The sequence below is a fragment of the Podarcis pityusensis genome (genome assembly GCF_964106645.2).
Source record: "Podarcis pityusensis genome assembly, chromosome: 5".
Taxonomy (NCBI): domain Eukaryota; kingdom Metazoa; phylum Chordata; class Lepidosauria; order Squamata; family Lacertidae; genus Podarcis; species Podarcis pityusensis.
In genome coordinates, this window is record NC_138032.1 from 27,977,831 (window position 1) to 27,998,545 (window position 20,715).

A 20,715-nucleotide genomic window follows, 5' to 3' on the forward strand; every position below is an offset into this window, starting at 1 on the left:
TTGCTTGTTGACCAAGGAGAAAAAGTAGATACCAGACAAAATAATTTTAAAAAGCTATTCGTAAACAGAAAACTTAAACCCCAGGATTGGTTGCACATCGTGGTTGCCTGTGTGAAAGCAACAAGTCAGGCATGTTGCCGTGCAGTGCGTGAAATTGATCTCACGGTACCAGGAATATAACATTCCTTCCCACTTTCAGCAACCTGCCCAGTACTGAAAATGTCCTCATTTGTGTATGCAAAATGTTAATGAAGCTGCTTTCATCTTGCTGAATTTTGTTTGTCTTCATTTTCTCTTGCAGTCATATAGCCTCTATGCTGTCAAGTCAAGACCTTAAGATAGTAGTTGGAGCCCTTCAAATGGCAGAGATCTTAATGCAAAAGTTACCTGATATTTTCAGTGTTTACTTCAGAAGAGAAGGTAATGGCAGAAGTTAGATTCATGTGTAGCTCTTCATGTGCCTTGTTGTATTGTTAAAAATGTGCCTAGGAGCCAACTCCTAGGGGCCAAGGACCCTTTGCCCCTCCCCAATAAAATATTGGAGTGGGAGGCCCCCCCAAAAAAGTTAATGAGCGTTGCTTTTCAAATGGTGTGCGTGTGCAAGGTCTTGTGATAGATTATGCAAGGCAGGGCTCCGCCCCCCCCCCCCCCCAATTTCATTCAAGTTGGCACCCCTGGTCATGTGTTTTGAACAAGCAAACTGCATTGAAATATATGTCTCTTTGTCACTGAAGGTTATCTTTCTTTTTTAAAAAGGTGTAATGCACCAGGTGAAAAATCTTGCAGAATCGGAGGCTTTGCTGACAAGTCCCCCCAAAGCATGCACTAATGGCTCAGGAACGCTGGGTGCTACTACAACAATAAGCACTGGAACAGCCACTGCTGCTAGCAATGCAGCCGCAGACTTAGGCTCTCCAAGCTTACAGCACAGCAGGGAAGACTCTCTGGACCTGAGTCCACAGGGGTGAGTGTGTTTGACTTGGTCTGTGAACAAAACGCTACTAATGGCATTGCTGAGAAATAGGTTGAGGTCCCACATTAGAATGCTTTCTTTGACAGACATATTAAAATAATTTGAGCTGTCTGCTAAATTGGAAGAAAAATGCTAACATACCAGTTTATTAGTTGAGATTATTATAATTTAAAATCCAGGTTGGTTCAAATATATTACAGTTTGGTTCAAATGTAATGTATCAGGCCTGGTGTATGTATGACATGTGCATTTTTTAACATTTGACAGCCGATTAAGTGATGTTCTGAAGAGAAAAAGATTGCCAAAACGTGGGCCCCGGCGGCCAAAGTATTCACCTCCCAGAGATGATGACAAAGTAGACAATCAAGGTAAGCTTCTGTTGAAATTGCATAACGGGTATAGTAAATCAAATATGGTGGCTACTTAAGAAGCAGTGCTGTACAGTCCTCAGAAAAGAAAGTTTTCTAGTTCTGAATATGCCCTAAATGCCTAGATGTTGGCAGACCTGTAAAATAAATATTTCCAAATCAAAGCAATGACGTTGCATTTTGAGCAACTGAATGAACTGATATATTTTTGACCGGAAACTTATTGTTTTGGCACAAATGTGTGAAGTGGCTTTGATTAGATTATTAGATTATGCAAATGGAAGTAAATTTTTGTTGTTTCTGGAAATCAAAGTTTTCATTAAATGCAGAAGAAGCTATCTGCTCCATACAAAGCTTAAAGTGCAGGCTGCTGCTGGTTCCCACTCCCTAGCAACCCCCCCCCCCCCCTTTATAGGTAGGTGATGATACCTCCTGGCTGTCACTGAAGTTCAGTTTACTTGATTTTACTTGCTTCCTTTGGCTGTGTCTTTGTGTGTAATGTTCTTTTTCTGCTTCTGCTGTGACCTTTCTGTAAAAAGAAAGGTGTAGAGTATTAAGCTTTTTTAAAATGAGATGAATCTATTGTACACAGTGCTGGTGAGCTTTTAGTAGTTTGTGGACACATGATAAAATAGATGCGCATAGCAGCTTTAGAATTGATGTATGTTTGTGTACACATTTGAACTGTAAACATTTAAGTGTCTTTAAATCACTTTGAAGATGCACTTGATAATATTTTATTCCACAATTGGGAGCTGTAATTGCTTATCTCATAGCTTTGCTTAGGAGGAAAACATGACATGCATTAAAAGGGAGCAGAACTCTGAATATTGGTAACTTTTAATGCCAATTGGTAAAGCTTAAGACTTTTTAAAGCTTAAACTTGAAACTTTCTCTCCCATTCTCTTTTTCCAAAAGCTAAAAGCCCTACAGCTACTCAATCTCCTAAATCTTCCTTCTTGGCAAGTTTGAATCCTAAAACCTGGGGAAGATTAAGCACACAGTCCAATAGCAACAACATTGAACCAGCACGTACAGCAGGTGTGAGTGGTCTGGCAAGAGCTGCCTCAAAGGACACAATATCCAACAACAGGTATAATCATACTTCACTACACAAAACTCCATTCAGTGAAGCCTATAGTGGCCCAGTTCACATGCCATGGTAAACCAGAGTTAATGGTTTACTATGAACATTGATCTTGGTCACATTCTCTTGCAGAACAGGCCATGATTCCTGGCTTAGCATTGTGTTCAAACCAATGTTTGTTTTTAATCAAACTGCAATCTTGTAACCAAGGTTTGTTCTTGGCAACAGATCAAACACCCACAGTAAGCCCAGGCACCATGACCTGTTTCTCCAGCTTGCTGGTGGGGAGGACCAAAGTGATCCAGATCAGCATGTTCACAGTAAACTGTTAACTATAGTTTACTATGACATGCAAAAAAAGTTTAATATAGATTACCCGTGTTGTCTGTGGCAGCTTAGTCTTAGTTTTAATAGAAAATTTTGGTAGGAGAGGATGATGAAGAACTTCAAGCTGGGACAGAATGTGCCAAAATGAAGTTTACAGAATGGGGAGTAAAAGTATATGTATGGATAAATTCTTAAAATCATAGGACAAGCAGAGTAGAGGGAGATGAGTTTGCAGGGACAATGAAGTTATACTCATGAGCGATCTGGATAAAGTAACTGTCTATATTTAACAAACCTGGACTAAAGTGCAATGGGAGTTCTTTTTGGTGGGAAGAAAATTCTTGGCCTTGCAGCTTTTCCTACCTCCGAGACTTCTTTGCACCATGAAAATGTACTCAAATTGTGCAGGGCAGTTGTGCTTAGTATGCCAGTGTTAAGTGTTCAATATATTAAACTGTACATTTCTTGTAGAGAGAAAATTAAGGGTTGGATTAAAGAGCAAGCCCACAAATTTGTGGAGCGTTATTTTAGCTCTGAGAACATGGATGGAAGCAACCCTGCACTAAATGTGTTACAGAGACTTTGCACTGCAACTGAACAACTCAACCTTCAGGTTAGAATATCTTTTTAATCTATATTGGAATGAGAGGACAAACTTTTCACAGGAAGAACAAATAGTTTAATATTACTTAGAATGTACACATGGATACGCCCCAAGCCTTTTCTGCCTTTATTTATTTATTAAAATAGCGAGGTCATTAGTGCTTATTGCATCCAGCTTCTAAGCTTCAGAAGTTGTCTGTTTAAAAGCCATTGGTGTCACTAACTTTTCCATTTTGCAGTTCTTCTATGTTGGAGGGTATATTGGTATGTTGTCACTTCCAATTTATGTATGTCCAGTCCCTTATGATTCAATAAGAACCACTACATTTTTGTTACAAAAACAATTTCATAACTGAAGTAAGCCAGTAATCTTCAAATAGTGCTCCCTGAGCATTGTAACTATATGAATATTGGGACACAATCCTTAGAGTGGGTGATGGATGCAGTTTTACACAGAGGATTCAATAGATGTTTATGTAACTTGGTGGGGAGGGGAGAGGGTATAATAGATTTGGACATCTAATATGGTGGATTGCAACTCCCATTATCCTGTATAGCCACGCTGTCTGGGGCTGATGGGAGTTGAGCAACATCTGAAGGACACCACTTTAGCTACCCAGTGGTAAATTCCTGGTGGTGATCTAGCATGCTGCCATGTGCATGTATAGAAGGTCAGTGAGCAGGGGACTCCTAAAAGTGTGCCCAGCTCTGCTTTTAGGATGGATGATGTCCTAAATCTTAAAAGATTGCTGGAATTTTAAAAGGCGATGAACGTGCAGCCAGCAAGTTGTACAATACGGTCAAGCAGTGTGCTAGTGCATGCAGCTTGCGCTCTCTTCAGGTATAGCAGGTACAACAAATGAAGAAGGAATAGTTCAGCGTGATGTCCAAATGCGGAATTCTAGCTGGTTGGTTTGACTTCCAAACAAGCCATGATTTGTTGTCCAACAACTTTAGGAGCAACAGACCAGAATCCTGCATTTAGACATTATGCTAAGCTATCACAACCTGATTTTTGTTCTGCCTGCTTGTGTGAAGAGAAGCGGAGTGGGCTTCTTGCAGTAGCTCACTGCTTCATCATATCATAGTTCAAGTTATTTGGGATTCCTGGCTTACCGTTATGTACAGAGTCAGCATTTCACTGTTTTAAAAGGCCCTCCTTACATAGTTTTCTCACACAGCTACATAGTCAGTGTTCCTGCATGGTGGTATTGGCATACAACTAGTATTTTCAAACATCAGCTAGTTTTAAAAGTTCTTTGGCGCTCATTTAGTGATGATCATATCCTGTTTGGTAAGCAGATATCAAGCCACAGTTTCGTGATTTAGACGTTTTGGGGAAATTGTGACATAAACCATGAGAGAGATGCTGAAGCTGGCACACGAAGGGGCGGGGGAACATGTGGGCACATTTATTCTTAGCTCAGTAAACATTGAACCAACTTGTAGAAAATATTTCTGAATAGGCTTTCCATTCAAGCGAGGGGAAAACATCCTGGATGACATTACTTAGGCACCCAGTTTCAGTGTAATGTGCTGAATAGTTACGTTTTCATAAGGCCGCTACATATGTGCTGCCTTCTAGTGGTGTATTGGCATGAACTTTTCTGCACATGCTCATTTAAGTTGTGTAAAGTAAGTAAGGCAGTGCAGAGTATGTGTAAAAAAAATCTGAGATATGTATTCCTCTGAATTTGAGTTTTTATTTTTAAATATGCTGGTTCTTGTTCCATTTGTGGAATAGTTCCTGGACTACTAAGCCTCATTCTCATACAGAGACTGTTTATTTCAGGTGGATGGTGGAGTTGAGTGCCTTGTAGAAATCCGTAGTATAGTCTCTGAGTCTGATGTATCTTCATTTGAGATCCAGCATAGTGGGTTTATGAAACAGCTGCTGCTTTACTTGACGTCTAAGAGTGAAAAAGATGCTGTAAGCAGGGATGTGAGATTGAAAAGGTTCCTTCATGTGTTTTTCTCTTCTCCAGTAAGTACTTACAGCTCCAGTATTAAAGGGGTCGCTTCATTCTTGTGTTCATTTTTTACTCTTTCAAGAATCTAGGGGAGGTGGTATTAAAAGACATAACTGACTGGTAGCCATATATGGCTTTCCTCTTTCCCCAGAGAGAACTTGATAGGCAAATGACTAAAACATGCTTTGAAGATAACATTTTATCTCACACACAAAAATTGTGTTTTTATGTACTTTTTTTTTTCTTAGTTGGGTTAAACCGTAGTTTTGGATAAACAGGCGCATTTTGTTTTGTGGAAGTCAAATGCTTGCCTATGTTCCTGGTGAAATATAATCATTGGGTTTGGGTTGCCCATAGCATGTGGAATATAAGCTCGCATTTGCCTGTAGCCTGCCTGCTTTGTCAGTATTTGGTCATAGAGTTACTCAGTGACCACTTGGCAAAAACTATTTTAAAAATTAAATAATTAAGCAAAACTTTAATTTCAGCTTCCTGGAGAAGACCCCCTTGGAAGATTAGAGCCATTAGAAAATGCACCTTTGTTGGCTTTGGTCCACAAAATGAACAACTGTCTTAGTCAGATGGAGCAATTTCCAGTTAAAGTCCATGACTTTCCAAGCGGAAATGGAACAGGGAGCAGGTAAGGATTAATTCTCAGGTAAACGTGTCGCATTTCCAGAATGTTCCTGGAATCATGAATTCTGCATGGCTAAGTGGCCCATTGTGTTGTGTTTGCTGTCCATTTTACCATTTATGGTCATAGCAGTTCAAAAACTTGTAGAAAAAACAGTGCTTTGCTTCTTATGATAGTGCTAAATTCACAATAATGAGTAGGTATTTTCAAACTCATAAAAACCATATTTACAGCTTCAACATCATTAGCATAAGCATCTTTAATGAACTTCCATAAAGGTTGTTCTTACTTAACATTTTAATATAAAATTACAGCTTCCAAATGTTGTTTGGAACTAGAAGGGGAGAGTATGACTTACATCTTTGTTGAATAGTGGTAGTGGGGACATGGCATACAACTAGTAAGACCAAAACTATATTAATCAATTTTAGCAGAATACTAGGGCTAAATTCATTGCTCTCTACACACCATTCAAAAGCTATAATTGAAACAGTATTCCTATTGGATACTTGGTGAATAGGTAGTTAAGATTTAGAAGTAGTTAGAGACTCAAGATTTTTCTGGTTTTAAGAGGAGCACTTTCCTTGGTTGGTTTTCCAAATGAGTCCTTTTGCTTAGCTGATTTATGAAATTCCATATTGGATTTAAGGAAAACACATTGAAGTACCTCTTTCAGATATTTGACCAAAACTCTAGAATGAGATAATAGTTGAAGCCGTATTCCAAATCCATGTGTAAGTCAAGCAAGTCTGTGTCTTTTTGTTCCTTATGAATTTTGCTGTCCGTGTCTTAAACGAATTAAGTATTTTTAGTCTAAGCAATACAGCCAACACTTTGTGTGTGTGTGTGCATGTATGGTTGTAATATTTGCTATTGTATGCATTTCTGTTTTTATCAGTAAGTTTTTAGCAAGTAAGAAATGTACAGCAATAACTACAAGAACTGCTAATTTTTAAATAAGTTTGTGGATCTGTTTCATTAAAATATTAGATCCTATGGGTGATATCCATTTTTAGTATAATACCCACTGAAATTAGTGGAGAAGTAAATTGCTTTCCGTAGGTCTGTTCTGAGTATGACTTAGCTGGATATCACCCTGTTTTTTCTGTTTTTCATTGGATTTGTTGAACTGGGAGATATTTAATGACTGTTTCCACACTATAGTGACAGAAATTTTTGTGAATATAATAACTGCAGAGCTAGAACTGTTCTATAACCTGAACAAGCAAACAAAAACGAATCCAAATCTCTTACAAATTGATATACATGAACATCTAAAGCAGCAAGATACACTGAAATAGCAGTCCAATATCTGATTACTGTTTTCTTATCAACACCTGAAGTGCAATCCTCTGCATGTTTACTCAGAAGTAAGTCTCACTGCGTTCAGTTGGGCTTACCCCAGGTAAGTGTGCATAGGATTGTCACCTTGCTCAGCTTAAACTGGCCTGAGGCACATCTTCTGTAATAGTTTTGATTAGGTTTCAGTCTATGACAATAGGTGATGGCAAATTAAAATGCATGCAGTTTTAATAATTTAATTTTAAAGTCAAAGGCAGAAACTATTTTTATTGCTGTAATGTATTAAATGTCCACAAGTGAAAATAGAATAACTGTAGCAACGTTTTTCATAAATTATCTTGAGTTTTTCTCTTAACAGAGGATCGCAAGCTTTAAAATTTTTCAACACCCATCAGTTAAAATGCCAGTTGCAAAGACATCCAGACTGTGCTAATGTGAAACAGTGGAAAGGTGGACCTGTGAAGATAGATCCCCTGGCGTTGGTACAAGCCATTGAAAGATACCTTGTAGTTAGAGGTACCTCTTTTCCTTATGATACACTGTAAAAGTATGGTGGTTGCCTTGTGTGTCAGTTCTTGCTGTATGTGTCATAAAGGGTCTCATTGTACAGCTTGCAAATTTATGAAGTTGTAAATTGACAGTAAAATCTGAACCTTTTTATTTCCTGATTATAGTTCAATAATCATTGTATAGATTTTCAGGTTGATTGAGACTGCCTGTCAATCTCCAATTAAAATGCTCCCGCTCCCCCCCGTGTATTCAAGAATGCAATCTGCCCAGCCCAAATGGTCTCTCTGGTTCACTTTATCACTTGTTGCACCAGAATTGCTGTGTTTGCTTGTATGTAAATAGCAAATAGGTATCACCAAAAACCTGGGAAAACTTCAAGATCCCACATGTTAAAAGTTTCATACCACTAGCTAAAAACTATTGTTGCTAGTGGGAGATCTTTAAGGATAGTATTTTGGAGAGCTAATACTAAAATGCTTCACTGTCCGTCACCATGGACTGCTCAAACATGTTTCCACAGATGCTAGGCATCTATGTTATTTCCCCTGGGGCAAGAATAGGGAGAAACAGATGGCACATAGGTGTGGATTGTTCAAAAGTGGACTTTTACCCTAGTTTATAGAGCTACATAACTATCATAATTATTGTCAATTTTGAAGCAGGGTATCTTTGTTGTTTGAGGTGCTAGGTCAAAAGGACAGTAGATTGCTTCTCGTATCTCCAGACTAAGCCAAAGGTCACTAGCAGACCAAGCAGCAATGGAACTTTCTGTATATTTTTTCTCAAAGTTCTTTGAAAGTGTTTTCAAAAAACGAATTCTATTTGAATAAAAGAGGGAGGGTCTTCACTTCTCTAATCTAGCCCAGTCTAATCTAGTTCACATCTCAAGTCTACTCCATAGCAACCAGCAAGATGTCTTTTGGGAATCCCACAAACAGGAATGAGAGCAATACTTCTCTTCCTCAATTGATCACCTGCAACTGGTGTCCATAGGAATTTTGCCTCTGATGCTAGAGGTAGTGTGCTGCCATCATGACTAAACTATTGCCAGTCTATCCATGTATTCGTCTAATCCCTTTATAAAACTATCAGAGTTGGTGACCATTGTGTCTTGTGGTAGCAAATTCCATAGTTTATGTCCTCAGTGCAGAGGTCTGGTTACTCTGCAGTTCTGCACATAGGATGCTACTAAAGCTGCATACAGTGGTACCTCAGGTTACACACGCTTCAGGTTACAGACTCCGCTAACCCAGAAATATTACCTTGGGTTAAGTACAAGAATGCTTCAGGTTAAGAACTTTGCTTCAGGATGAGAACAGAAATCGTGCTCCAGCGGGAGGCCCCATTAGCTAAAGTGGTGCTTCAGGTTAAGAACAGTTTCAGGTTAAGTACGGACCTCTGGAACGAATTAAGTACTTAATCTGAGGTACCACTGTATTGGCAAGCTGTACTGTTGTGATCCATTTTTAATGTTTCTTAGATAGTGACTTATTTGCGTCTGGGAATAGAATAGTATGAGAGGTGTTTCTTGCAGCCTCTGTAAAACACTTTACAAATTGCGCTGCTGTTGTCTGTTTTTAGGTTATGGCAGAGTGAGAGAAGATGATGAAGATAGTGATGATGATGGATCAGATGAGGAAATAGATGAATCTCTGGTAAGGCTTTGTTCAGTTTTGATCTCCTTTGCTCACAGCTGGAAGGTTGATTTTTAACTTCTATCCTTTCCTTCACATAGGCTGCTCAGTTCTTAAATTCAGGGAATGTGAGGCACAGGCTTCAGTTCTACATTGGAGATCATCTCCTGCCATATAACATGACGGTGTATCAAGCAGTTAGACAGTTCAGTTTGCAAGCTGAAGAGGAAAGGGAATCAACAGATGATGAAAGCAACCCTTTAGGAAGAGCTGGCATATGGACAAAGACTCATACCATTTGGTAAGTCAATCAGAAGAAGGGGAACAGTCACTGTTGTCACTGAGTTACAGATGCATATTTGTTTGTAGCCCTCATGTGTTAAACTTATTGAATAATTGTGTAAAATATCATTTTCACTCTTCATTATATTAATATGAAGTAAGAATCTGTTAGGACAGTAAGATTATGGACAGCACAAATTAATCTGGATTGCTTTACTGTGAAGTAAAGTAAAACATCCTGTTCAAGCAGCAGATTCGAAAGAGGTTCCATTATTGCTATCACTATTTTTCTTTTTCTTTTTACATGTGCTGTTATCTGGTTGCAGAGTGCTTGTATTCAAGTAAATATAGGATCTCCCTGTTTTTCTCCATAGGTTAAGGGGAGCAGGGGAGGTAAAATCCCAAGGCCCAAAGTATTGAGTGAACCAGACATACTTAGCAATGGTTTGCATATAATGCTAACCCATGGTTTAGCACTATGAAGATGAGCCTGAACCGCAACGCTAAGCTCTTCTTCCCCTTCCCCTTCCCCTTCCTCTGTTTCTGTGGTGAGGAGGAGGCCTTCTTCTGAGTTTACTTCAAGTTTAAAAGAATATTTTGGGTACAAACCAGAATTCCTAGTTTCAAACAAAGACTAGCTGCTAAGAAGGCCAACATAAACCAGATTATAACCCATTTTTAATTAACCACTATTTTAAACCAGGATTCCTGGTTTGTATGTAATGCTAAACCAGGATTATTTTGAATTGGAAAGTACCGTATTTTTTGCCCTATAGGACACACTTTTTCCCCTCCAAAAATGAAGGGGAAATGTGTGTGCGTCCTATGGGGCGAATGCAGGCTTTCGCTGAAGCCTGGAGAGCGAGAGGGGTCGGTGCGCACCGACCCCTCTCGCTCTCCAGGCTTCGCGCAGCTCTCCGCAAGCAGTGGGAGCCGATGCTGGGCTCCCGCCGCTTGCGGAGAGTGGCCTGCATGCTGAAGCCTGCGCGCGCTGAGCTCAGCGCATCCAGGCTTCGCGCACTTCTCAGCAAGCAGCGGGAGCCGGCGCTGGGCTCCCACGGCTTGCAAAGAGCTGCCTGTCGGGGGCTGGGGTCGGGGGAAGCTCGGGCTTCCCCCGGCCCAGCCCCACACCTGGGGGGGGAGATAATTTTTCCCCCTTTATTCCCCCCCCCCCAGAAAACTAGGTGCGCCTTATGGGACGGTGCGTCCTATAGGGCGAAAATACGGTAATATTTGCAGAAGTTGCCATCCTTGTGTAGGAGGAGGAGTGGGGAGTGTGTGAGCCCAGTGCTTTGCTCATGTGCTCTGAGGCTTGTCCACATAGCACTCAGTGATTTACTGGTAAGTGTGTAGCAGCCCAATATTTAGGAGATCTGCGATTGATCTTCAGGTTGTTGTTTTTTATTAATTGTACCTGTTATGGCCTGGTAGCTGCCCTGCCCATTCCCCGCTTTGCCAGCTTGCTGATGAAAATTGTTCTCTCCCGCTGCTGGTCACCCATGGCAGCAGTGGAGAATATAGGAACTTATACTCCACTTCCATAGGGCTTGGAGCAGTTTTGAAGGGGATACGGTTAACCCTTCTGCTGCTGCTCCACATAAATTGACAGACCTCCATAGCTGCACTTCCATGTGGGGAAATATTGGGAGAGCAATTATGAATCTCTTGTGTAATGAGTAGATTGGTTCTCAGTCTGGCACTAAAAGATAGACTTTTAATAATTCTAATTTTATAGGTATATAGTATTGGATTGGCATGCTCTTTTCGCACAGGAAATTACTGTTCCTGTAGATTTCATTATCGGGTCAGGTAGTCAGTAACATAATGCTTCTTTTTAGGTACAAGCCAGTGCGAGAAGATGATGATAGTAATAAAGACTGTGTTGGTGGTAAAAGAGGAAGGGCACAAACTGCTCCTACGAAAACATCCCCTAGAAATGCAAAGAAGCATGATGAATTGTGGCATGGTAAGCATTTGGATCACCTGCAAGCATAGAGGGAAGGTTGCATAATGTTTTATTTGAAGCACAGTTTAATTAAGATCCTGTTGCTGACTGTTACATAAAGAAAGTAAAAATATATGAAAACCTTTTTCCACTGATTAATAGAATCTATCCCTTTTTCAGATGGGGTATGTCCTTTGGTCTCAAATCCTTTGGAAGTTTATCTTATATCTTCACCACCTGAAAATATAACTTTTGAAGATCCTTCATTAGATGTTGTTATTCTTCTGAGAGTTTTACATGCTATCAGTCGTTATTGGTATTACCTGTATGATGTGAGTACACTTGTTGCTGTTGTGTTTGAATTTTTTCTGATCTTTGCTTATATTTGTCTGCTTAAGGAACTTCTGACTGTATTGTATCTTTGTAAACAACTTAGAGACTCTTGTAGTAAGCAGTATATGAATTGTTTATATAAATAAAATAAATAAAGTTACTGCTCTTCATAGGTGAGGCAAGCTGGCCAAGCATTCTGGCTTCTCCAACAGATTGCAATTCTCCAGGTTCAGCTTCATCAGAAAAGGGCTCACAAGGCTAAAACTACCACCCACCACACAGCCAGCAATAGTCCTGTTAATGTCACCTGCCTCCACAATAGTACAAAGCAAGCTATGCCTCTCTTGTAACCCTAGTGTGCAAACACACTTCAAACCACAGTTTCAGTGCCTGGCTTTAGCAGAAACCATTGTTGGGGTTGACCACGGTATGTGGCAACACCAGATTACATGTGCATCATGGTTAATGCTGAATAGCGGGGAAATGTAATCCAAAGTTGAGGAGAAAGTGAAGGAGCGTGTGTTCATTTGGCTAGTTTCTGACTTGCAAGATGTGTTTTGCAGGGAGCCCATGTTAGGCTAAAGGCACAGTCACTGTGTTCCTGTGTTTTGTAAACTTGAACAGTCTTGGTAGTGAATGAGTTTTTCTAAATAGAAGCAACTTTCTTTTTGACATTGCAGAATGCAAGCTGTAAAGAGATTATTCCAACATCAGAATTTATCAACAGTAAACTCACAGCAAAGGCAAACAGACAGCTTCAAGATCCTTTGGTGATAATGACAGGAAACATACCAACATGGCTGACAGAGCTTGGGAAATCATGGTATGGAATTTGACTGTAAACCATTATTGTACTGTGGAGATTTTGAGCAGACTCTTCCCAACACTAGAATTTTTATAAAGGAATGAAGGAGTGAGGGAGATGATGCAGAACTTTGAAGTTTCATATTGAGCAGGTCAGGAGGAATTCAGAAGTTTATAGGCCTGCAACAAAACCATTTAAACAGGATAGGTGACTTTTAAGAAGAGGCATCAAGTTTTAAACATGAATATATATTTCATGATAAATTTCTCAAGTGGAGTCAGGTTGCCATATACTGTTTCCCTGTGCAATGGTTTATTCAAGCTTGAGGAAGGCTTAGTTGAAACCAACTTTAAGGCCTTTTTCTTTGTTCCAAAAATAATATTCACAAACTTCAAGGACTAAGTAAAGAATGTTAACAAGATCCAGGTACTGCCCACATGGCAGGTCTCTTTTTCTCTCTTAAGAGGCTTCCTCTGCATCCAGCATGGAAACATAGACTAATTTGTTATCAAGCTAGTCTTTTTTGAAGGTTTTTTAAAAATAATAATAATAATAATAATAATAATGCATTGTTTTAATTGGTATTGTAAGCTGCCTTGAATTTATATATATAGATAAATATTTTTAAATAAATAAAATGTTTTAAATAAAACATTGTCAACTGTTGTCATATACAGCCTTGCTTAACTTCCAAATAATAAAGTTGCAGTGTAAAACTCATCTCTTTTTTTACAGTCCTTTTTTCTTTCCGTTTGACACACGGCAAATGCTATTTTATGTAACTGCCTTTGACCGAGATCGAGCCATGCAGAGACTGCTGGACACCAATCCAGAAATCAACCAGTCCGATTCTCAGGATAGCAGAGTGGCACCACGACTAGACAGGAAGAAGGTAACTTTATTATTGGGGGTGGGGGCGTGGCAGGAAAGAAATGACCTCATTGAACCCCTCAGAGGTTTAGAATAAGCTTCTTTTCTATAACTGAATTACATTAGTTATAGGAAGAAGTTGGTGAAGTCTGCAGTTCTTCCAAATGATCACATTAAGGCCTTTTCAAAGCTACTGTGAGGCAGTAAATATGATTGTTGTCATGGTTTATAAATGATGCTCGCTTACTAATTTTCATGTATTCTAGAACACCTAAATCCTCTGATCTGTAACCTGAAATGAATTCTTGCTTCAATAATGATGATTTTTTCTTCAAATACAATTGCAAATGCAAGGTGTAGGGAGATCCAGTATCAAATACAGCAGAATAGTTATGGAGGGTGCATTTGGCTTGGGCAAGTGGGCACTAGGACAATAACAAGCGGTCCTGTTGCTTCAAGGCAGGAAAACGTCAGTTTTCCAAAGGAATCTTTTGACTCACCCTTCCCTTGGAGTGATAGTTCATTTTGCTGCCTTACTTGAAGAGAGCTTATGTCTTGCTTGGGCTCTTGTTGGTTTGTTTTACTTTTAGGAAGTTTGGTGGTTTGTGAGTGGGATGAATGTGTAATTGGTCAGGTGAGGACAATGACAATGGGAGTGGGTTTTTTTTACTGATTCCCCATTCCCTGTGTAGCGCCCCCTCCCCAAATACGCTCTAGGACCCTTTGGAACAATGTGGGAGGCAGTGGTGGTCAGAGGACTGCATTTGGGTTGTCTCTTAGTGCAGACCCAGGTCATTAGGCCTGAGCTTCTGCAGCCGCCACTCACCACAAACCACCATTGGCAGAATTGGCAGCTTTAAATGTGCATTGTATATTGGGCTTCCTTCCATAATGTTTCCCTTTGAAATGTTTAAGATAACCTTTTTTGTTAAATGTGCATCCTGTACTTGATCTCCTTTTATAATGTTTTATTTTGAAATCTTTAAGATAACATTTTAGTTTCCTGTTGATTATGTTGGTTTGAATTTATACTTTATATTTGATATTCTGGATTGATTTCTTTGATGTTTTAATGTAGGTTGTAAACTACTTTGAGATTTCCCCCCCCCCTAAAAATATAAAGTAGTATAGAAATGAAATTAATATATAACAACAAATAAATACAAAGAAACAAACAAATGAGAGAAGAAAACCCTACACACCTCTCTCCACTGGATCAAAAAGTCTTCCATCAACGGAAGAACACAATTTAATGCAAACCAACCTTAAAAATCAAGGCTTCCTGTAATTAATGCAATGAGAAAGGGATTTTTACTAGTTTTAGGAAAATACTTCAGTATCCAATGCAAGTACTACGCTACATAAAATGCCCTCTAAATATATAATTTAGAGGGCATTTTGACTCAGGCTGTTATCTGTTATCTTTGCTTTCAATACTACAATTGGCTTGTGAAGACTAAAAATAATACCTGCGTTTCGTTGACACACAGCGCACTGTGAACAGAGAGGAACTGTTGAAACAAGCTGAATCGGTGATGCAGGATCTGGGCAGTTCAAGAGCAATGTTGGAAATCCAGTATGAGAATGAAGTAAGTAATGACTATAGCTGCCTGTCCCCGCATGCACGGGTAATTGTTTATTTCCCAGTTACAAGGAAGTTCAGCAGTAGTCTAGAGTGATCCTGTTGGCACATCAGTCTAAGTCATGGTTTGCCTAGCTTGCCGTGGTTTCTCTGAACATCTGAAGTCAGCTAACAGATCATATTTTGCTTTCTGTTAGTATGGCAAGCTCACAGCAGCATAGCCACCTTGACAACTATGGGGCTGTCTCAGTACACTGTGGGCCTGACACATGCTGCAGATCATTTCCTCAACCTGGTTTTTGCTGCAGTTCGGCCTGAAGATGGTGCCATAGAATTGTAGGGCTGAAATAGACCATGAAGGTCATCTGGTCCAAACCCTTGCAGTGCAGGTTTGGTAATCAGGGGTCTTAGAGTCACATTTTTGTCCGGGTTGTTGAACCATAGCTTGTTTTAATTATGGTTTGGTGTAACATGTGAGCTCAACATTTTATTAGGCCACCTCAGATGTTTGTCAAGCTACATAGCAGCTAAAAAGCAAACCAAGCTTTGGAGGAACAAGTTGTGGCTTATTTGTTTGGTTTAGAGTTATATGGCTTCTGTGGAAAGGCTCGCCAAACCCTTAAAGGGTTCTGTTCAGAGTGTTACAAGCATGAGGTTTTCTGTCTACAAATAGGACTGATGCCCTCTGATAAGATAGAATATGGTGCCAAAATATTTCTGAAAGGATTGCTTGCAGTTTGCCCTTCATTCTTTTGAAGCAAATCAAAATCCCAGCACTGTCTTGGTACTCTCATACTATAGTTGTAGCATGCAACTCTGAAACCAAAATCAGGTGTCCAGTTGTGATACAATGATGCTTTTTCCAGTACAGTGATTACACACCTATTTTCTATCCCTGCTCCATCTTTCAAAGCATCATTCAGAGTCCCCTGCAGCAATATCAATATGCAAATGTTTTAAGTTCTGAATTAAACAATTTGTCTAAAACCCCCCCGAATTTAACATAATTAAGCCGCTTCTGTTGCACATTTCTGCCAACAATTCCTCCTCTACCTTCATTCCTGCAATTAGCATTTCTTGTTGCAGAAAACATGTTTGGACTTTTTACATACATCTCTAAATTACTATTCTTTTCTCAAAAGGTTGGCACTGGTCTTGGACCCACACTGGAGTTTTATGCACTTGTATCTCAGGAACTACAGAGAGCAGACTTGGGCTTGTGGAGGGGTGAAGAAGTTACTCTTGCTAATCCTAAAGGTAACTATAATGATCATCTTGATATTTTCAGAGGGTGGAATTTTCAAAGCTTATACTGCATTGTTGCAGGAGATAAAATTGTATCCTTTATGTGTAGCTTTAAAGTATTGAAAGGAGCTCCATAAACCGTCCTTTAACAGAAACGTAAATATTATCCATGGATTATACTTGCTTTGACATACTACTAACCTTTTGCTCTATTTTGGAGCAAGATAATGCAGTTGCTGTTGTAACCCTATGTTGTAAGCTGACTGTATATCTAAATGTAGTTCATCTCCTTGAGTTAGTGTTTTAAAACTAGACCATTAGTTTGAGCCAACTTATAACTTTGACTTGTATATAATTCTACTGTTTGTGTTTCATTAAACAGGAAGCCAAGAAGGGACCAAATATATTCATAATCTTCAAGGTCTGTTTGCACTTCCCTTTGGCAGAACAGCTAAACCTGCTCATATTGCTAAAGTTAAAATGAAGTTCCGTTTTCTGGGAAAACTGATGGCAAAAGCAATCATGGATTTTAGATTGGTAAGAGTGGAACTGGTTTTAAATTTAAAGTAGCCTCTGCTATACAATATAGCCTTCAAGCTGAAATTACAATTCTAAAAGCCTGGCTTCAAGGTTCTAGTTGTGAAAAACATACTGTTGGAAGTAGCAGCTTCTGAATTTAGATGGCTAATACATATTAATGATCCCCAAATGATTAGCTACATACAGCAATGGCTCTCTTGTGCATTAAAGTAGTCTTCAGCTTAAGTATGTTAAGTAGTGCAATAATAGAGTAATTGGAAACTTAATACTTAAACATCATCCATGGCATTTATACAAATGGCATATACTAGATTAATAGCAGGCAAAGTGCAATTTAGCCTTTTTCAGTTGTTACTTGGTGGCGTGCGGGTATGTAGAGGTTTACACGTCCCTTTAAGTTTTGTTTTCAGATAAAGTGAAACTGTTTTTTCCTTCTAGGTGGACCTTCCCCTTGGCCTTCCTTTTTACAAATGGATGCTGCGACAGGAGACGTCGCTAACATCTCATGACTTGTTTAACATTGATCCTGTAGTAGCCAGATCAGTATACCATCTTGAAGAAATTGTGCGGCAAAAGAAAAGACTTGAACAGGATAAATCGCAGGTAGGTATAATTATAGAACAGAAGATGCCAAATGTATCCATCTGTCTTTCTTACTTGGTAGCTAGACCTGTGGCAAATAGTAGTCCATTTGATGGATGCCTTGGCCATGGCTTAAGTGGTAGACGGATTACAGACTGGCAAGAAGTGATTTCCGTACTGTATTTTCATAGTTTAGTTCTCATAGTTGACTTCTATAGTTTTCATAGTTTACTTCTATATTCAAAATTGTAACCTGGTTAATCTAAACTAGTTAACTTATGAAACTGGTTTGATTCAACTATCATTTGAAGTTGACTTGTTTCAGCTAACCATTGTTAAGATTAACCACAGGGTGTTCAGGGTTTGGATGACATTTCCAAGCTTCTCCTTGTGGCTGCAGCAGAGAGCATGTAAACCTGAGGCTCTCTTCAGCTTGTTTTCATAAGATCAAATTCAAATTGTGGTTTAGCATTTAACATTTTATCCAATACAATCAGTGTTTTACATAAACATGCCTGCACAAATCTTGGATTCATGCCTCATCCCCTCTCTTTTGTGTGAATATTTAAAAGCAATGAAGTGCTTTCAAGTAATGAAAAGAGTGCTTTCAGATATCCACCCATAGTTACCTCTGACACCTGACCACAGGAACTGGTTGAGAACAAGCAGAGTTTAAACTCCACTTGAAAAACATGGTTTTAACAAACCACAGTTCCCAAGCTTTAATGTCTTGGAGAACTGTGATAAGTTTAAAATGGCCTTTGCACGAGGGTACAGCATGTTTTATTGTTGTACTTGGCCATACTTATATTTTGTGAATGCTGCTGGTCAGTTTCCTGGTAATCTTGTGACCTATATGCATAGCTAAGGCTAAGTTGAATGTTAATGGCATCTTATTTTCTTGGATTTTTACTTTATAATTGTGTTGAAGCACTTGGGCCTGCTGATACCCCGTAAACAACTTTTAATAAAAGTGCAAATAACTCAGTGTTGTGCTTATCTAATCCTTCCAACAGAACACACCTTTTTTCTTACTTGATGAAATTCTCCTCCCTATCCTTCCCCCGTGCACTGTTCTAGGGGTTCTTCTGACACCCCTTCCCCAGCAGATTTCAGGGAGATGCAGGGGAATGCAGTGGGGAGGAAGGGTCTGTTGTGCCAGCAGGAGCCCTTCTGCTGGCTTCCACAATCATGGAGTTAAATGAATGTTAGCCACTTTATGAATATTACACTATAGAAGGCTAGACCTAAAATTTCTAAGTTGTCACATTTTATCTTTAGACCAAAGAAAGTCTACAGTATGCGTTGGAAACACTGACCATGAATGGCTGCTCAGTAGAAGATCTAGGGTTGGACTTCACCCTCCCAGGCTTTCCAAACATAGAGCTGAAAAAAGGAGGGAAAGATATACCTGTCACCATCCACAATTTAGAAGAATATCTCAGAGTAAGTAACAAGAATGTTGGAAGGGTCTGCTGGGTCCAGAAGTCTCCCCCCCCCTTTTTTTTTTTTACTAGAGTATTAACTGCAAACAACAATGACTGGTCTATATGCATTACCCTAAAGTATTGATTCACATTGTGTTGAAGTTAATAACCAAAGTCCCATAGCTCTGAACAGGTCAGGGCTCCCCAAGAGATGTGACTATTTGAACAGTGTAAATGCAGACCAAATAATTAGCAGTTTTTCCCTAACTAGTAACTGTGTGTATATGTGTGTTAGTACAGTGAGTTAATACATTTTTCGAGAGAGCCATCTATAGTTGAAGTGTCTACCTAACTCTCTAGTACTGGCTTAATTTTAATTTTACACCCAGTAAGACGAATGTACCAACTTAGCCACAATTAGAATTGTTGTTGTTGTTCTTCACGAGACCAGCTTTGCTCTCTTGGTGACTAGCCAGTCCTGAAAACATTGCTGGCCTTTTACTTTACTATTTTCAGAAACTGGAAAATAAAGGGTGTTGTTGACTTGAAGGACAGTTCTCAACCTTGCTTTCTTTTTCTACAGTTTAGGTACTTTAGTTTCTTCTCCCCGGATCATCATCTTTCTTAATAATAATGCATTATTTAAAATTGCTGTAATTTTACAGTTATGTGTTTCTCTGTGTGTGTTTTTGCAGCTGGTTATCTTCTGGGCACTAAATGAAGGCGTTTCCAGACAATTTGATTCCTTCAGAGATGGATTTGAATCGGTCTTCCCCCTCAGTCACCTTCAGTACTTCTATCCTGAGGAGGTTAGTACCCTTATGCCAGGTGCAATAACTTGGTTCATCTGACCTGCTTGCTCAGCTTTTGATGGTGTGCATGTTGGCTCCCTCGGCCAATAAAGCGAGATGAGCGCCGCAACCCCAGAGTCGGTCACGACTGGACCTAATGGTCAGGGGTCCCTTTACCTTTACCTTATGCGAGGAGCTGGAGTTCTGTAGGAGGGTCCAGGAGTCTCTTAATACAATTTTCTCAGCACCCTCATAAATACAGACGTATCTTTGAATGTGAATGGAATCTGTTCCAGATGTCTGTTCAACTTCCAAAACGTTCGGAAACCAAAGCACTGCTTCTGATTCGCTGCAGGAAGCTCCTGCAGCCAATCAGAAGCCGCTGAAGCCCCGTTGGACGTTTAGCTTCCAAAAATAGTTCACAAACCGGAACAGTTACTTCTGGGTTTGTGGTGTTAAGGAGCCAAAATGTTCAAGAACTAAGCTGTTCGAAAACCAAGGTACAACTGTATACTGTTTCCAGACTTACTGTGGTAGTCATGAAATTCAAATCATTTCTAACTTTTCTAGCCTGTTGTACTTAAATATTCAATGTATGTAGAAAAGAAGTACATAAAAGGACTGTAACTCTCACAAAATACTTAATTCTATATATCATAGTTCGGTCCTGAATATTTTATATTAAAAATTCAGTAATTATCCAAAGAGATTTGGCTTACTGTGTTTGAAACAAAGTTGATTTTAAGTTTTGGAAGAAATGAAAGGAGTGGAGAGGAAGGACGCCTTCAAAAATTTGGATTGTGAGTTAGAGAATCAGAGTTAGCATGAAGCTTCATCTCTGAAGTTTGGTTAGGTGGTAGTACTTTTAGCCTGTGTGCAGGGAATTGTATTAGTCATGTGATAAT

The 20,715-nt window shown here is 39.4% G+C and overlaps 1 protein-coding gene and 1 long non-coding RNA gene across 5 annotated transcripts in view; one reads left to right on the forward strand and one right to left on the reverse strand.

Moving 5' to 3' along the window:
* TRIP12 (thyroid hormone receptor interactor 12) overlaps nt 1–20,715 on the forward strand; it is a 69,907-nt gene that overhangs the window by 46,160 nt on the left and 3,032 nt on the right. For 2 of the 4 annotated variants that reach the window (XM_081006845.1, XM_081006847.1), the window contains exons 20-39: nt 302–420; nt 757–964; nt 1,241–1,341; nt 2,260–2,434; nt 3,227–3,368; nt 5,151–5,342; nt 5,817–5,968; nt 7,608–7,780; nt 9,356–9,429; nt 9,510–9,709; nt 11,529–11,656; nt 11,816–11,967; nt 12,649–12,791; nt 13,509–13,665; nt 15,134–15,232; nt 16,368–16,482; nt 16,853–17,007; nt 17,449–17,613; nt 18,874–19,038; nt 19,715–19,828. In XM_081006845.1, the coding sequence (XP_080862971.1) occupies nt 302–420; nt 757–964; nt 1,241–1,341; nt 2,260–2,434; nt 3,227–3,368; nt 5,151–5,342; nt 5,817–5,968; nt 7,608–7,780; nt 9,356–9,429; nt 9,510–9,709; nt 11,529–11,656; nt 11,816–11,967; nt 12,649–12,791; nt 13,509–13,665; nt 15,134–15,232; nt 16,368–16,482; nt 16,853–17,007; nt 17,449–17,613; nt 18,874–19,038; nt 19,715–19,828 (2,929 nt within the window). The remainder of the gene's footprint in view (nt 1–301; nt 421–756; nt 965–1,240; nt 1,342–2,259; nt 2,435–3,226; nt 3,369–5,150; nt 5,343–5,816; nt 5,969–7,607; nt 7,781–9,355; nt 9,430–9,509; nt 9,710–11,528; nt 11,657–11,815; nt 11,968–12,648; nt 12,792–13,508; nt 13,666–15,133; nt 15,233–16,367; nt 16,483–16,852; nt 17,008–17,448; nt 17,614–18,873; nt 19,039–19,714; nt 19,829–20,715) is intronic. The other 2 variants (XM_081006846.1, XM_081006848.1) reach the window with 1 other exon arrangement.
* Nucleotides 8,748–9,344, reverse strand: LOC308477931. Its single transcript, XR_013986766.1, has 2 exons — nt 9,205–9,344; nt 8,748–8,968 (listed from the first exon to the last, which is right to left on the reverse strand). It is a non-coding gene; the product is annotated as an uncharacterized lncRNA (long non-coding RNA).